Source organism: Homalodisca vitripennis, chromosome X (genome assembly GCF_021130785.1).
Source record: "Homalodisca vitripennis isolate AUS2020 chromosome X, UT_GWSS_2.1, whole genome shotgun sequence".
NCBI classification, from domain to species: Eukaryota; Metazoa; Arthropoda; class Insecta; order Hemiptera; family Cicadellidae; genus Homalodisca; species Homalodisca vitripennis.
In genome coordinates, this window is record NC_060215.1 from 95,275,436 (window position 1) to 95,287,816 (window position 12,381).

Sequence of the window (12,381 nt, forward strand, 5' to 3'; positions counted from 1 at the left end):
AGAACTTGAATCATTGTCATTTTGTAATTCAGCAATAACTTCTGAATCAGAAAGAAAAGATGTACTTGGTAACGACATATCGAGTCACTAATGCGAACGCGTCTGAAAATTAGTTAGGAAACGTGACTACAATGACAAAGCAAAATAGATAAGCAGCCGACCAATCGTAGTTCAGTTGTCATTTATTAGTTCCTGAGAATGCCGTGCGATCGCAGCACCAATCGGAAACATCGTAGGGCGGCTAAAAATAAAGTAAAGCTGACGTCACTGCAATGTCGGATGGCGTCCGACATACGAGTGGAAAGGGTTAAATTCATTTTGCGGAATGGCTAACAGGTCCTTCGTCACATTTTGTTTTATTTGTTCAACATCGTCAAATCTTTTTCCTTTCAAAGGAATTTTTAATTTCGGAAATAGCCATAAGTCACAATGAGCTATGTCAGGACTGTAGGGAGGCTGTCGTAGTTGGTTGATGTGTTTGACCAAAAAACGCTGAATAAGATTTGATGAATGAGTTGGTGCGTTGTCGTGGTGCAGGATCCAGTCACGGCTTGTCCACAGTTCAGGTTGTTTCCTTTCGCACTGCATCTCGTAGCCGCCTTAGGACCTCAAGATAATACTCCTTATTCACTGTCTGGCCTCTCGGACAGTCTATCGACGGTTTTCATTAATTGCTGCACGAACACGTTCAACATTTTCAGCGTTTCTGGCCGTTGAAGGCCTGCCAGATCGGTCATCACTCTCTACACATATACGGCCATTTTTAAACCACCTAAACCACTCTTTTATTTGTATAGCGCCCATAGACACGTCACCATAAACTTTCCCTATCATAGTAATCGTCTCTGATGCTGAATGGCCAAGTTTTTGGCAAAATTTAATGCAAATGCGCTGCTCAACACGTTCAGTCTTATTGAAATGGCATATTGAAATGCGACGCACACACAGCAGTACTGTACGGAACAGAGCGCTGTGACTCACTGAGTGACTAGATCATATTCAATGCCTAATATGGGAAGGAGTAGGCTCGCCCCTCCCCTCCAATAACCGGTTCGAGCCGGTCGGTTATGCCGCGACATCCCGTCGCGACTGGTCGGCGGTCAGATACTTTTTGGACAGACCTTGTATGTATATATATAAGTATACTCATCTTTGTTGATTATTAATATTTAATCTTCATTATGTACACTAATACCCATTCACTTTGTAAAAGAAACACTTTATTCCTATTAGTTTACATTTACTCAATACATGGTTGATCACATTCACCAATTCTTTTAGAATTTACTACTTTAAGAATACAACTTTTTTTTAAGGAAATTGGTTTTTTTCATTACTTTATCCAAATATAAACTAATTTATTTTATATTTTACTAGCAAGCAATAAATGAAAAACAAATTTGATCATTTGTATGAGCTCCCACAATAAGATGAGGTATTTGAGTATCAACTCAGAAAGGGAACGATGCAGGGCAAGAGAGGGGATAACATAAGTAGATCCCTTTCCTTTCAAGATGCAGGGCGAGAGAGGGGATAACAGAAGTAGATACCTTTCCTTTCAATCTCTGACCCAAACTAATACGTTTCAATTTTAATATCTTGGTTTTTACTCAGACTTTCCTGATGTCTCACCCACCTTATTGGGGTTTTCAGTGTTTCCCTGATTTTTCTTCTTCAGTCTTAGTTGAATTTTCCCAATCTTGTAGCTGATCCAATGACCATTTTTTCAAGTTTCCATTGTTTTTCAAGCTGTGCGTGACACAGTCTATATCCAGGGCACGCAGCACTGACTGACCCTCAATCACTCTTGTGCAGCACTGTTCCATTCCCCAACCAATAGCTCTTTGTAGCTCTTTGTTTTGTGTGTTAAGCGTTTATGTACTTCATGATCTTTTCAGTGGAGTCATTTATGCTATTTTGGGAGTAGGCAGTATGAAGAATTATTTCCCTGGCACAATCCTCAGACTGGCTCCCTCCCAAGGCTTTAGGATATCTTGCTTCCCTTTGTCATTCCACAGTTACCTATTTTTCACAGGTGAAAATCATGACCCCTTGTCTCTGTTTATACCATAGAAGCTTTGAGAATTTGGCCCCTCCTTTTCTTCTTTGGTTTTAAGTCTAGAACCCTGGCTGTGTTTTGAGAATACCCACATCTTCGAAACCATTCTGTTCTTTTTCTGGCAGTGCCACCCAGCTTAGGGATTTCTGGGGCTAGCCCTCCGGCTTGTGCTCTCTAGCCTTTCCTTTGTTGTTCATCTTCCAGTATGGCATCCTCTTCAGAAGTGTCTACTCTCGGACTGATTCGGGGGATCTAGCACTTCTACTAGGAAGTCTAAGTCTACCTGTCTCATTTTCATTTGTATATTCTGATTGGTCAGGATAGCTAGCTGCTCTCCTTGGGGAAGGCTATGTTCTGGAAAAGCATATGCTGTTCCGCCTTGGCTTGAAAAATTATTCATACAATTTAAAAATTATATTATAAATACAAAAGCATTATTATTATAAACACAAAAACATTATTATAATTAATACATAAACATTATTATAATAAATACATAAACATTATTATAATAAATACATAAACATTATTATAATAAATACATAAACATTATTGTTATAAATACATGACTAGTGACTTAAAAATGTTTCCTCAACGTTAATCTTATTAAATATTAACAATAAACGCTGTTTAAACTGGGCAAATTGAAAATATTCCTAAAGGTTTGTCTAGTGGGATAATCATGTTTATTATCAAAAGTTTGTCCTGTACTCCCACTTAGTTTAAAGAACGAAGCCAGCACCTCAAATATATACAAATACCTTATAGGCAGAATGTTTTGACAGACAAACAAAAGAAATGAATGTTCGGGAAAATGAGCATTTGTTAGTAATCTAATGAAATGTTTCTGTAAAATTATGAAAAAAATTATGAAAGAACGTATATTTAACACATGAGTACACAAGATCTATGTGACTGATGCAGTGAGGTTTTTTTTAATGACCAATATAAGTATCTTTATTCATAAAAGTGTTATGTATATATTTTAAAAACAGTTACAAGAATTTTAAACTAATAATTTTAACTATATTTAGCACTTAACACACATTTCAATATACCACTTGCATGATGACTCTTACATCAAAATAAACTAAAAGTAACAAAAAGGAAACACTTCACTTATATGATCTTACTAATATGATCTGCTAACAAATATTTCAACTAAACATACTCTTATGAATATATAGGGCCTCTAAAGGCAAAGCCTGTACAGAGGTTCCTTCATGCTATATTAAATTCGTGATAGCTCAGATAGAAACGTTGACAATTAATTTTGATTAGAAAAAACTCCCGTTTATCAAATATCTGTGTTACTTCATTTCTAAATCTATATTTATGTGCAACTCTGATCCGAATAAAATGTATTAACTAATGGTATGCAGAAGAAAATTTATATTTTGTTTACTTAATAGCCATAATTTCAATAGATTCCAGTTTATATACAAATAACTCTTGATCCAAAGTACCAAAGGCTTTGTTCACATTTAAAAACAAACCAGCTGTTTTACTGTCAAGTCACACTAATCAAACCTCATAAATATTTGACAAAGAGTGTTCAGTTCTTAGACCTTCCCTGAAGCCAAACTAACCCGAAGAAAAAAATTATTATTTTGTATGAATCGAATCAGCATTGTTTTAACTGTCTTTCTAATAAATTTTGACAACAAAGGAAGCAAAAATATTGGATAGTAGTTCTCTTCAGCATACCTACTACCTCTTTTAAAAGTTGGAATAATTGTAGTGATCTTAAAGATACCAGGAAAAAACTCTGTGTTACTGTGATTGAACAATACTGTTAAAATTTCACTAAACCATCACTCACATTACGAATTATAACTGCAGAAATAAATTCAATACTTTTACTTAGATTATTAATAACCATCTTTATTTCAAATTCATTGATGGGACTACAAAATATAGAATTCAAGCTATGAATGTATGAAAATACTGAAAATAATGTGTTTTAATTTTGAGGTGTGTGATTCCTACATGAAGCTGCCACTTATATATATACATATTTTAATAAGCATGTCCTGGCCCTTTGAAGAGTTACCTCTTACAATGCTATTGATCACCTGCCATTGTCTCCTCATATCTTTTACATTATCTCAAAAAATAGTCTATTGTAATATTATTTGGCAATCTTCATAAAAACCTGTCAGCTTACGCTTATACTTGTAATAATTATCTGTATTTCTCCTGTTTGGATTCCTCTTTTATATTTAAACAATTCATCTCTTAACTCTAAGAGCTCTTAACAAATCCGCATTCATTCTTTGTTATTGCTTACTGTAAAAACATTTGCAATTCTGTTATACTTCGCAAAAATTAAAGTTATATTTAATTAAAAAGTTTCAAATATATCATTCTAATTAGTTTTATTAAATTTATTTTTTCAGTTAATCATAATCTACTTTGAAACTTATAAAAGAATATATTGTAGCCAATACATGCATCATAATTTTCAAAACATGCTATTGAACAATGGATGCTCTTTAAATTTCTACACAATACGCAACAGTAAATTTCTTTCCTAGTACTGCCCATTTGGCACCAAGATTTTTCAGCAACCCCGGCACATGCGTAATGCAACTTGCAGAACACTTAAAAAACTGATGTATTTCATCACCTCGTTGGAAATTTATTAATTCCCAATTTAAAATAAATCATTTCTTGGCGATTGTAACGCCAAGGCAGTAGAATGGGGAATGCAAGTTATGAACACTGGATTCTAGAAATGGCTACATAGGTTTGTTTGGTTTGGTTGTGTTGAATTGAACACTGCCACATTTCAACGGCTGGGATACGTCTTAACCATCCTGGATATTATTTTTACCTACTGCTTATAAATGTTCCTTACAATCTACTGACAAAAATGTAATTTTAAATACTTTACTTCAATAATAAACGTTCTACTGGTTTGAATGAGTACATTTAGCAAAATAGTGCCTGACATTACATGAATTTCAGCTACCATATATTTTTCTGCTATTTGACCTCTGCTTAAGGTGTAAATTTTTAACTTAATTGAATTATTTCTACAATTTTAAGCAATGAAAGTACATTGTAGAATGTTACAAAAACTAATGTAAAATAGAGAGGTTAAGAATGAATTGCTTTTATCAATTTACTTTCAAACTGGTCATAGTATAATTTGTTTCAAGTTTACAGGTGAAAAATTTGTTCTCTACAGCTAATTTATTTGAAGAAGGAAGGCAGAAGGGAACTTAAATAAAAATACCTGTGTTTTATATCCTTGTAAATGTCTTAACAAAAACTTGTAAAATTTACCTTTAGACACATTTTGGTTGTTTTAGGATAATAATGGAATAATAGATCATGCCCACATGGACAATGACGAAGTAAGTCCGGAAATTTACTCTGATCAAACTTGTCGTTATGAACTTAGTCCTGATATTGATTCGGACAACATCAATCTTCCTATAGATCGTTCTGATGATCGTCCTATTGATCCTCCCGAAACTGATTCTGGTGGTGTGAAGGTGAGTACAGCAAAATTATATAGGTATTTTTTTTCTGGCACTTTAGTTCAGCTTCAAATGTTAAATTTTTAGCATTTTAATTTTAAAATAATTTAATTATTACTTCAATTTACTTTGTTATGTCCTTCGCAATGTACTGAAAAGAAAGTATGTGATTGTATATACTTTAACTTAAATAATAAACATAGTACCCAGGTTTGAATGATGATGTGCAAAATAGTTCCTGACATTACAGATATTTCAGCAATCATATTTTTCTGTTACTTGACCTCTACTTCAAGTGTTAACTTTGTAACTTAATTTAATTATTTCTACAATTTTAAACAATAAAAGTACATTGTAGAATGCTAGCAAAAAGTAATGTAAGATGAGGAGGTTTAAGAAGGAATCACTTTTATCAATTTACGTTCAAAACAGTTATAGTATAGTTTTTTTTATAGTTTACAGATGAAAAACTTGTGTTTTCTACAGCTAATCCATCTTTAGAAGGAAGGTTGAAGGGTACTTTAAAGAAAAATAATCCTGTGTTTCATATCCTTATAAATGTTGTACAAACAAAAGCTAGTAAAAAATATTATTTTTGTGCCACTTTACTTCAGCTTCAAATATTAAATTTGTAATATTTTAGTTTTTAAATTAATTTAAGTATATCATCAATTTACTTTATTTCATTTGTAATGTCAAAAAAATCAAAGATGGAAATGCAAAAATAGAACCAACTTCATACAAATGCTCCTTGCAATGTACTGAAAAGAAACTATGTAATTGTATATACTTTATAAAAATTTAAAACTAGATACTCCAATAATGTACTTTTCATTTCTGTGAGGTCTTTCGTGCTCAAGGAACATGTGTTGAGACCCACATAACTGAATAAAAGTGGTTACAATAATAATATAAACAATTTTGTACTAAATAAAACATGCCATTTCAAATACAAGGAGATAATATTCTATCACAGGACAGTATGTCTATGAATATATAAAGAATAAAGTTTGTATTTAGTTACATCAAATTAAGTAATAGTGAATTTTGCAAAGGTTCATAAATGATGTGTTCCTTGAGCATAAAAGGCCTCACAGAAAAAAGTGCGCTATTGCAGTGTTTTTTTTTAGATTTATAAATAATTCCAATTAGAAAAGAGCTGGTAGAAAGTATATACTTAACCGGAATAATAATCAATCTACAGTACAGTGTTTTGAATTATGCACAACTAGCAAAATAGTGCCTGACATTACATGAAATTCAGCAACCATATATTTTTCTGTAACTTAACCTCTGCTTCAGGTGTGTTTTACTTAATTTAATTATTTCTACAATTTAACCCTCTCCCGCTCGCAAGGCATGAATCGGCACGGCCACAACATAGCCACTGTAGCCTAAACGGCACAGATCGGCACGCACTGCTTTATCTACTAGAACCGATAAGTGCTGCTCTCGAGTAGCAATAGTTTGTACTACCTCTTGACCTCTGCTTCAGGTGTTTTTTACTTAATTTAATTATTTTTATAATTTAAACAAAGAAAGTACATTGTCGAATGTTAGCAAAAACTAATGTAAAATGAAGAGGTTAAGAATGAATCACTTTTATCAATTTACTTTCAAACTGGTCATAGTATAATTTGTTTCAAGTTTTACAGGTGAAAAATTTGTTCTCTACAGCTAATCTATTTGTAGAAGGAAGGCAGAAGGGAACTTAAATAAAAATACCTGTGTTTTATATCCTTGTAAATGTCTTAACAGAAACTTGTAAAATTTACCTTTAGACACATTTTGGTTGTTTTAGGATAATAATGGAATAGATCATGCCCACATGGACAATGACGAAGTAAGTCCGAAAATTTACTCTGATCAAACTTGTCGTTACGAACTTGGTCCTGATATTGATTCGGACGACAACATCGATCTTCCTGTAGATCTTCCTGATATTGATTCGGACGACAACATCTATCTTCCTGTAGATCTTCCTATAGATCGTCCTGATGATCGTCCTATTGATTCTTCCGAAACTGATTCTGGTGGTGTGAAGGTGAGTACAGCAAAATATATAAGTATGCTTTTTCTGGCACTTTAGTTCAGCTTAACGCATTCACTGCTAACGTCTCTGATCGGAGATGCGCCGAACTCACTTCGGGTGCTGCCGTCTCTGATCGGAGACTGTCGGTTATTGTTGCAACATATGGTCAGTTTGCCTCCAGCTCTTCAGTTGGAACGTTGTCAATTTTCTAGCGTGGCGTTACTAACCTAAAAGTGCTGTATTTGCTTCAGGAGCTAAATAGTTAAATTTTCAGTTAGTGTGCAGTACGTTTGGTTCAGTGATACATTATACAGTCTGTTATGCAATGGCGGGGCCAAGTAGACTTTCGGATGACGATTTACAAGGCCTTGTGTTTGCCAGTGAGTTCGAACCGAGTGATGCGAGTGAGTCGGAAATGTCTGGTGGTAGCGGCGGCGGCCATGACAGTGACCTTGATGATGCGCAGCTCGACGCCTTGCCTGCCCCGCCTGTCGTCGCTGCAGAAGGGAAGGAAGGGGATAACGGTGTTGAGGGGGAAAGTGAGGGAGAAGGGGACATTGTTTACAATCCACAGTGGGCCCCCGTCACAGCAGGATTGCGAAAGATACCTTTTACTAAGGAGAATGAGCTCTTGGTACCTGTACCAGGCGAAAACAAACCAATTGACTGGTTTGAGCTCCTGATTGATGATGTTTTGCAAAACATAGTTACGGCAACAAATGAGTATGCCTATCAGGTTTTCTTTGCACCAAATTTGAAGCCTAATTCTAGAATAAATAAATGGAAGGATCTTACTATTGAAGAATGTGAGACATTTATTGGAATTATCTATCATATGGGCACTGTGAGGATGAATAGAGTAAGCGATTACTGGAAAACGAACAGGATGTTCAACTGTGATTTTATTAGGCAACAAATGAGCAGAGACAGATTTTTACTCATTTTGTGGTGTATTCATTTTAGTCGCAATGACCAGCAACATGAACAAGATGATGACGACCGTCTGTACAAAATTAGAATGCTAATAAACTATTTCAATGAAAAAATGGAATCAGTGTATTATCCTGGTCGAGAACTTTCAATTGATGAAGTTACTGTACTCTGGAGAGGACGACTCAAATTCTGACAGTACATAAAAGGGAAAAGGCACAAGTATGGGATAAAGTTGTACTCGCTTTGTGAGCCTGAAGGACTGTGCCTTTCCTTTACAGCATTTTCTGGCAAAGGGGGAGAGTTAAGTGGTAGAGGACACGCAATCAAGGTTGTGAAGTATCTTATGCGAGGGAAACTTGGAGTTGGTCACTCACTGTTAATGGACAACTATTACAATAGTTTCCCTATGGTTTCCCAACTTCTTGTCAGAGATACATATTGTACTGGTACTTTGTTGCCAAATCGTAAGTACCTCCCCGCTGAAGTGAACGCCAAAAAACTGAAAAGGGGAGAAAAAAACTGAGTTTTGCGGAGGGAGTGATGGTTGCCAAGTGGTGCGACAAGCGCCAAGTAATGTACATATCAACACAATTTGAAAACCACTAGGGAGTTTCTGTGAACAGACGTGGGCAACCTCGTGAAAAGCCACTCCCTATCATCCACTATAATGCCCACATGAAGGGAGTGGACCGTAGTGACCAGATGATGAGTTATTATGCAATGGAGCATAAATCTCTCAGATGGTACAAAAAGATGTTATCCACATGTTGCACCTCATGATGATCAACGCATTCAAACTGCATGAATTTGCCAATCCTCGCAGAGGCAAAAAAATGAACCTGTATGACTTTCGAAATGCTGTCATCGAGAAGCTCTTGCCACCGCCCACTCCCGCCAAGCTTCCGCGTCCACGCCAACTATCAGCCGCTAGGCATGTACTTTCCAAACCAGAAGTACGAAGTAATGTTAGGGATCGATTCAAACATAAGAGATGCAGGCAATGTGCAAAAGAAAAGAAATAAAAACAGTAACTGTTTTCGTTTGTGCCCAATGCCCGGGTGAGCCAGGGCTTTGTGCACTTGCCTGCTTTCACTATAAAGAAAAATAACCCTGTGTTTCATATCCTTATAAATTTTGTACAAACAAAAGCTAGTAAAAAATGTGATTTTTGTGCCACTTTACTTCAGCATCAAATATTAAATTTGTAATATTTTAGTTTTTAAATTAATTTAAGTATACCATCAATTTACTTTATTTCATTTGTAATGTCAAAAAAAATCAAAGATGGAAATGCAAAAATAGAACCAACTGCATATAAATGCTCCTTGCAATGTACCGAAAAGAAACTATGTAAATGTATATACTTTATAAATTTAAAACTAGATACTCCAATAATATACTTTTCATTTCTGTGAGGTCTTTCGTGCTCAAGGAACATGCCATGAGACCCACATAACTGAATAAAAGTGGTTACAATAATAATATAAACAATTTTGTACTAATGCTGTAGATGGAGCTTATATTGGTCACTTTTAACTTAGATGAAAAACATAAAACCAATATTTAAGACTTTTTTATTGATTTGTGAGGCCTTTCAACAGCGAGGCTGTCTTCTTCAGACACATCTGAAGAAGACAGCCTCGCTGTTGAAAGGCCTCACAAATCAATAAAAAAGTCTTAAATATTGGTTTTATGTTTTTCATGTAAGTTAATTTTGTACTAAATAAAACATGCCATTACAAATACAAGGAGATAATATTCTATCACAGGACAGTATGTGTATGTATATATAAAAAATAAAGTTGGTAAATAGTTACATCAAATTAAGTACAGTACAACCCTGATAAGTCGGCCCCCCTTAACCCGGAAGTCCGGCTAACCCGGACCGATTTTCAATTAAAGAATAAAAAATCAGACAAACATTTCCATAATAAAAACGTAATATTTTTGAGTGGTATAGTATCCGTGAATCGATGTTGCATCAGTATTTGATGGGACTGTACAACAGTGAGTGTGTGACTCAAGGCTCACGGAGGCCGAGTGGCGGTCATTGTCCCGGATTCTCGGAAATAATAACAGACGCTTATTTCTCCAAATCCTCTCCCACGCTACCGCCACGCCTGGCCCCTCAGTACCGGTCCTACCTCGCTCCGCTCGCTTGTGCCCGTGTTGTGTGTGTAGTGTACTGTATTGTTTGCTTCTGTTCTGTAATCGTGCTTCAGATAGTGTGCTTCATTTGTGTTGTGCGTTTGTTTTTATCTACGCGATGGCAACAAAACGTAAAAATGTGTTAGTGACAATGGAAAAGAGACTAGAGGCATTAGGTAGGATTGATAAAGGGGAATCTTAAAAAACAATTGCAGCATCTTATGGTGTCGGTGCATCTACAGTATTGGATTGGAAAAAAAATAGGACAAAAATAGAAGAATTTTGTTTCAAGATGATAACAAAAGACAGTTCTGTGCAAAGCTAAGAAAGCTAAAAACGAAACTCTTGACGACGCTTGGTATGTTTGGTTTTGTGCGGAAAGGGAACGTGGTTTGCCAGTGTCTGGGCCTATCATTGAAGAAAAGGCAATCAAGCTGAATAAACAGTTGCCTGATTGTGAACCAAATTTTACTGCGAGTCGAGGATGGTTGGATAGGTGGAAAAAACGGCATGGTATTCGCCAACTATCTATCGCAGGAGAAAGTCTATCTGGGGACAACAGCACTGCTGATGACTATAAAAACAAGTTTTTGGATTTTGTTAAAGAAGAAAATTTAACAGCAGATCAAATATATAACGCCGATGAGACAGGTCTGTTTTACAGAATGTTACCAAGCAAAACTTTGGCCTCAAAAACTGAAAGACACAAAGGGATACAAAAAAAGCAAAGACCAATTGACAATAATGGCCTGCAGCAATGCTTCAGGGAAGCATAAATTTCCTCTACTCTTAATAGGAAATGCGAAAAATCCGCGAGCACTGAAAAACGTAAATCTGGATTCTCTACCAGTTGTCTACAAGTCTCAAAGAAGTGCATGGATGGACAGCAACACTTTTAAAAACTGGTTTTTTTATTGTTTTGTGCCAGGTGTGACGAAATATTTAAAAGATTGTGGGTTGCCAATTAAAGCTGTCCTAATAATTGATAATGCTCCTTCACATCCGTCTGCAGATGTGCTGGTCAGTGGGGACATTACCGTCAAGTTTTTGCCGCATAATGTAACAGCGCTATTACAGCCCATGGACCAGGGGGTTCTCGAGAAAATCAAGAAGGTTTACAGAAGACAGATGCTAAGCACAATCATTGACAATGAAGGAGAAAACGGTGTAGTTGAGATTCTCAAAACATTTAATGTGAAAACTGTAATGTACATGATTGCAGAATCTTGGAACAAGTGACTAGAATCAGCTTAATTAAATTTTGGAAAAAACTGTGGAGGGTGTATGCGACTTGCCTGAAAATATAATTCAACCACTGGGGAACTGTAATATGGACTCCAGACGATGTCCAGCCCCTAGAACTTTTGGATATGTTCCAAAATATTGATGGCTGCTCTGAAGTCGATGAAAATTACATTACTCTGTGGTTAGGTGCAGACAATAACGGAGGCTATGAGCCACTTACTGATGAGGAAGTGATCGCGTCGTTTTTACCTGATGCTAATGAATCAGACGCTGAGGAGGCAGACGGGGACATTGAAGATCCAGTGATGAGTCATGGAGATTCAGTGACCTAACTAAACGAACTAATGGTTTATTTCGAGCGGCAGGCAGAAACATCGCCGGCTGAATTGCTCATGTTGAAGAGACTGCGGGATCGCACAGCACGCAAGCGGCAGACGACATTGGCACAACCAAAGCTAACTGAGTTTTTTACCAGG

General features: G+C 35.9%; 1 protein-coding gene across 1 annotated transcript in view; it reads left to right on the forward strand.

Moving 5' to 3' along the window:
• LOC124369520 overlaps positions 1–12,381 on the forward strand; it is an 89,883-nt gene that overhangs the window by 68,171 nt on the left and 9,331 nt on the right. Inside the window, exons 18-22 of the mRNA XM_046827540.1 lie at positions 5,377–5,562; positions 7,349–7,591; positions 7,854–8,213; positions 9,253–9,472; positions 12,092–12,228. Coding sequence (XP_046683496.1) covers positions 5,377–5,562; positions 7,349–7,591; positions 7,854–8,213; positions 9,253–9,472; positions 12,092–12,228 — 1,146 coding nt within the window. The remainder of the gene's footprint in view (positions 1–5,376; positions 5,563–7,348; positions 7,592–7,853; positions 8,214–9,252; positions 9,473–12,091; positions 12,229–12,381) is intronic.